The sequence below is a fragment of the Rhinopithecus bieti genome, unplaced genomic scaffold, assembly GCF_001698545.2.
Source record: "Rhinopithecus bieti isolate Rb0 unplaced genomic scaffold, ASM169854v2 scaffold_39746, whole genome shotgun sequence".
Lineage (NCBI taxonomy): Eukaryota > Metazoa > Chordata > Mammalia > Primates > Cercopithecidae > Rhinopithecus > Rhinopithecus bieti.
The window spans coordinates 3,088,033-3,093,536 of NW_016816960.1; the positions used below are offsets into that span (position 1 = coordinate 3,088,033).

Here is a 5,504-nt window from a genome sequence, read left to right on the forward strand (position 1 = left end):
AGCTGGTTGCCTGTTTTAAATGCAGTGGTCTATAATTTGATTGAATGCAGAAGGAATCATTTCCAATAAATTAATTACAGTTCATGGGTTGGAAAATAACTGAGCTCATCATTAGGGAAAGCTTATTCTAAGACTTAGGTTAAAATGAGCTTCCTCTTGCATTTCATTCAACTTAAGGTTTTGTAGTTACTTATCATCATCAAAAGTATCATCAGAATCATCACCATCATCATTATCTAAAGTTGAGTAGCTATGAGAAGGTATTGTGAGGTCCTAACGTTAGAGGAATCAATATCTTTGAGATTTGATATTGTTATTTTAAGACTGCAGAGCATGGATTAGAATCTATGTTTTAAAAACTTTGACAGGCCACGTCATAGGTAGTCAAGTTTTCTCTTGGCATGGGTTTTGAGTTGACTTGTGTTATGGTTGAATTGTGTGTCCCAAAAAAGATGTTGATGTCTTAACTCCTGGTGCCTAGGAATTCCACCTTATCTGAAAATAGGGTTTCTGCAAATGTAATCAAGGTAAGATGAGTTCATACTGTGTTAGAGAAGATCCTAAACCCAATATAATTGGTGTCCTTATAAGAAGAGACACAACGATAAAGACAGAGACAGGGAGAACACCATGTGAGGATGGAAGCAAACATTGAAGTGATTCATCCCTAAGCTGGGGAACACTGTTAGAAACCACAGGGAACTAAGAACAACTCAATCCAAGACAGAAGCATGAAATGGATTTTCCTTCAGAGCCTCTAGAAGGAATCATCTTAATTTTGGACTCTGCCCCAGAACAGTGAGACAATACGTTCTTGTTGTTTCTAGTCACCAAGTTTTTGGTAATTAGTTACAAAGCCCCAGAAATGAATGCAGTCCGGATTAGGTATATTCCGCATAGATATGCTGCCTAAGAATGCCAGAAGCCAGAAGAGGTGATGTCTGCATTTCTTGTTCATAAAATCCTGTCTGAGTACCCACTGCTCTGTCCAGGGCAAAGCTCCCCTGACACATTTTTAGCCTTTAGACTATGTCCTATCTCCCCTGCTCACCAGAGAAGTAGGTCTTGGATTCCAGTCTCTCAAGGCTGGCATTTTCCAAGTAAAAGATACTGCCTTTGTGTAAGTCCTTCCCCCTTGAGTGTAGGTGGGACATAGGATTTGCTTCTATCTCATGGAATATGATAGAGATAATGGAACACCACTTCCATGATTATGTTACATAAGCATATACATTGTGTCTTACTAGTATACCCTTTTTATTGCATTCCTGGTTTCCATGCTTTGATGAAAGAACAGCCATGTTGAACAGGTGCATATGGCAAGAAGCTCAGAGCTGCCTCTGAAACAACAGCCAGCAAGGAACAGAGGCATTCAGTCCAGCAGTCTACAGGGAGTTGAATCCTGCCAACAACCACATAAGTTTGGAAGCGAATCTTCCTCAGTCATTCAGCTTTAAATGAGACCCCAGCTCAGACCAACACCTTCATTAGTGAGAGACTTCGAAGCATTGGACCCTGCTAAGGTTCTGCCTGGATTCCTGATATGCAAAAACTGTCATAAAATAAATACATCACTTGAAGCTGTTAAGTTTGTGGTTGTTACATAGCAGTCAATAACTCATGTGGCACAATATGCAAAACAAGGATTTCAGCTGAGCACAGTAGCTCACACCAGTAATCCCAGCTCCTTGGGAGGCTGAGGTGGGAGGATTGCTTGAGGCCAGGAGGTCAAGGCTGCAGTGAGCTATGATAGCGCCATTGCAATCACAGTTCATGGCAGCTATGAGCCTGGGAGACAGAGCAAGACCTTGTCTCTAAAAAAAGGCATGGATTTTAAATTGGCCAGATTGTAACCCAACTTCTACATAGATATTATGTCTCCATTGGAGGGATATATATTTTGAGATTTTACAATCCTTAATTACTTAGGAACAATTAGTTGGCGAGTGAAAGAAATTCAGGTTGAATTCACTTAAGGAAAAAAAAGAGATTTGCGGGTTCCATTTACTAGCAGTGCATTTAGTTTTGAAAATGGTGTCCTCAGGTCTAATCATTGCCCTTAGGAACCTGGCACTTTGGCGCCATGTTTCTTCTTCTTTTGGCTTTCTTAGAGAGGCTGTCCGTGTGTGGTAGTAGGCAGTCAACAGCATTTCCTAGTATATCATCCTTTTCTCAGAGAAGCACATTGTCTTTGCAACTATGTGTATTGGCCTAATTTTAGTTGCATGCCAACCAATGTCTGTATCCAGTGGAAGGAGACACTTGGATTGATATGGACTGCTTGGGTTATGTGTACTCTTCAGAATTGGGAAGAGATTGGGTAAGTCCAATAGGCTTAGGGTAGATGCAAGTAAGATTGCTCCCCAGAAGAAAATGGAATGCTAGGTAAGCAAAACTCATTGGTGTCCATTGTCATTGCTCATGTTACAAATAGTACCAAACAAGAAAGAATGGCATGGCTGCTTCATGGAAGAGGAGATGAACTTGGGGGCAAAACCTTACCTAGAATATTTCCTTTTTTCATCTAAAAAGAGGAACTTGGACATTCAGAAATGAGAAAACCTGTGTATTAGTTGCTGTTGTTGTTGGTTTGTAAGCAGCTATCGCTCTTAGTGACATATAGAGATAAAGTGACAGGAACAGATGAGGATATTTCTATTAGGACGTTATCCAGGCAGTTAGTTCTGTGTTGGGAGTCACCCTCCTGGGACACTCCTGGGTCTGGAAGCTGTCAGCTGGTAGCAAATCAGAGATAGTCTGAGATTTAATGCCAGATGGGAAATGTGACCTCAAATGAATTAGGCTGTTTAGGACTGGGTATAACATACTGTTTTTGCCATCTCTTTTAAGAGTTATAACTGAAAGGTTAGGTTTACTGAAGGATAAGCCAATTTGGGGAGCTGATCTGGTGAATATAAATTTGGCCAAATTTCAGCCTAAGCCTTTAGCAGGGTGAAAGTTTGGGAATAGTTTCATTGTAGGACATTAGGCAAGCGGCTGACAAAAGAGCTTCCAGTTCTTTCACAAGGAATTCTTCAAAAAGCAAAGGAGGTCCTACTCAGTCAGCCTGCTCTTTCTGCTCAGTAGACTTCTTTGTGAGACTGTGCTGTGAGTGAGTTCTCAGGCTGGTGATACAGCCTGGTCTTCAATTCTTGTGCAGCTCTGTAAGTCCACGTAGGCACCACTAACATCCTTATGACATTAAGTGTCATTGGATTGTTTGCTAACGTTTTCTTCCGTATGGGCCCCAGGCATTAGCAAACATGTAGTTTATTCATTTATTTATTCACTCAGTGAATATTTATTGAACCTATTCTAATTGTCCGGCCACTTTGCTAAATGTCGTTCCATCACTTTGCTTGCAGACCATACGGGGAAAAATGCACAACTAACTGGAATCATCATTTAGTGTAATTAGTGCAATGATGCAACAAGTTGGGAAGATGTAAGAACATCTGGGAGGAGCATGTGTCCCAGACTGAGAGGGTGAAAATGCACTAAGGAGAAATTTGTAGAATCAGTAACTGACCAAATTGCTGGGAGGAGAGTCATTTCAGACAGAGAGAGGAGCACGTTCAAGGCTGAAATCTAGAGCCTGACATTAATATCGATTCTCTTAGCTAAGTGTTGTTAAAGAAACCAAATGACAGTGAATTTGAAGTCCTGCACTCAGCCAACCGTATGAAGTGTATGAAGTGTAGTCACTGCATGGTCAGTTAATTGCAGGGCAGGATCCTTCAGTCATCAGTCGAGCTAGAGAGAATATTGACAGATGTGCTCTTATGAACGCTGAGAAGCTCAACCAGGACACGTATTTAGCTAAAAGGGGGTCTGACCTCCTTTTAGAGATGGGAAACAAAGGTGGACAGCATAACCCATAGACTAAATCTATCACACTGCTGTTTTTGCCAAAGGGTTTAATGGAACACAAATAAGCCCTTTTATTTAAGTATTGTCTGTGTCTGCTTTCACACTACAAAGGTAAAGTTGAGTAGTTGCAAAGGAGACCATATGGCCTGTAAAGTCTACAATATGTACTGTCTTACCCTTTATTTTAAAAAGTTTTCTGACCCCTGATGTAAAGGACTAACTTCATGAAGTCGCGTGGGGATTTTCTAGTTACCATATAGACATCAATGGAAGAGCACAGAAGTTCCATGTCAGACAGCAATTGTTTTCAAACTGGCTATGAATTTTTTCCAAATGCAGATTCCTGGGCTCTATCCAGGCTTCCAGTGACTCAAAATCTGGGTATAGATTCCAACAGTTTGCCTTTTAGTGACCTTAGAGGTGATATTGATGGCAAAAATTTTATATATGTACATATCCATGAAACAGACAATTGGACATGAAATATTTTTTAATCCACATGTAAACAGATACTCCTTTCTGCCATTAAAAACCAATTAGAAAAAAATAATAAAAGCCTGTTTTCAAAACCATGCTCCATATGGCTTATGCAAGATAATTTTCTGAAGTGACCTTCAAGATGAAATAGTTGCAAAGTATATGTGTGTTCAGTTAAATTAGGAGGTGCATGTACAACAAGGAATTACTAGCTGTAGATCTTTAAAATCAAATCAGTGTAAACAAAACACTGTCAGCCCAGTGGCCAAAGAACACAATCAATCAAAAGATGAATAAATATATACAATTATACACTACAACTACTAGATGATGATGATGGTTATGATGGTGATGATGCAGATGGTGATGGTGATAGTGATGATGATGGTGGTTATGGTGATGATGGTGATGATGATGGCGATAATGATGATGGTGATGATGGTGGTGATGAGGATGGTGAAGGTGATGATTTTGATAATGATGGTGAGGATGGTGAAGATGATGATGGTGATGGTGATGTTGATCATGATGGTGATGAGGATGGCGAAGGTGATGGTGATGATGACGGTGATGATGATGGTGATGGTTATGATGATAGCAATGAAGATAATAATTGTGATGATAATTTATGGTGATAATAATGATTGTGGTGATGGTCTGTTTCTATGTCTCAATCTCAGTTGCTCCCCCAGTTTCCATACAAACAGAACCACCTTAGAGACGTTTCAAGCTTACCATATTCGAAACTCAACTGCTGCTTTTGACACAATGAATGCCCTCCTGTCTCCATTTTTACCGTCTTAGGAGAACTCACAACCATCCCTCATCACTCAGTGAGCCAAGTATTCTAGCTGCTGATCCACATGTCTGAATGGCTGCCTTGAGGAACTGACATGACCTTGGGGACCTACAGGGAGCAATGATGCTGGACTGGGGCAAGGATGAGTAAAGGAGGGATGAGTCCAAGTTGTTGGGGGAAGACAGGGCAGCCAACTCTATCTGGAGCTCTCAGATGGGTGTAGCGGTTGTGGAGATATTTCCAATGGCATTTTGAAGATGTGGAAGAATGTTATTAGGCAGAGCAGAGATTCTTAACTGAGAGCAATTTTGGATCCACTGTAAGGGACATTTGACAATGTCTAGAGATATTGTTGGTT

General features: G+C 40.6%; 1 protein-coding gene across 1 annotated transcript in view; it reads left to right on the forward strand.

Moving 5' to 3' along the window:
- The window catches only part of LOC108517621 (neuroligin-4, X-linked-like), a 93,525-nt gene extending 88,543 nt beyond the window's left edge, over positions 1-4,982 (forward strand). The window contains 1 exon segment of the mRNA XM_017855648.1: positions 4,675-4,982. Within this exon segment, the coding sequence (XP_017711137.1) occupies positions 4,675-4,982 (308 nt within the window).
- The last annotated feature ends 522 nt before the right edge of the window (positions 4,983-5,504 follow it).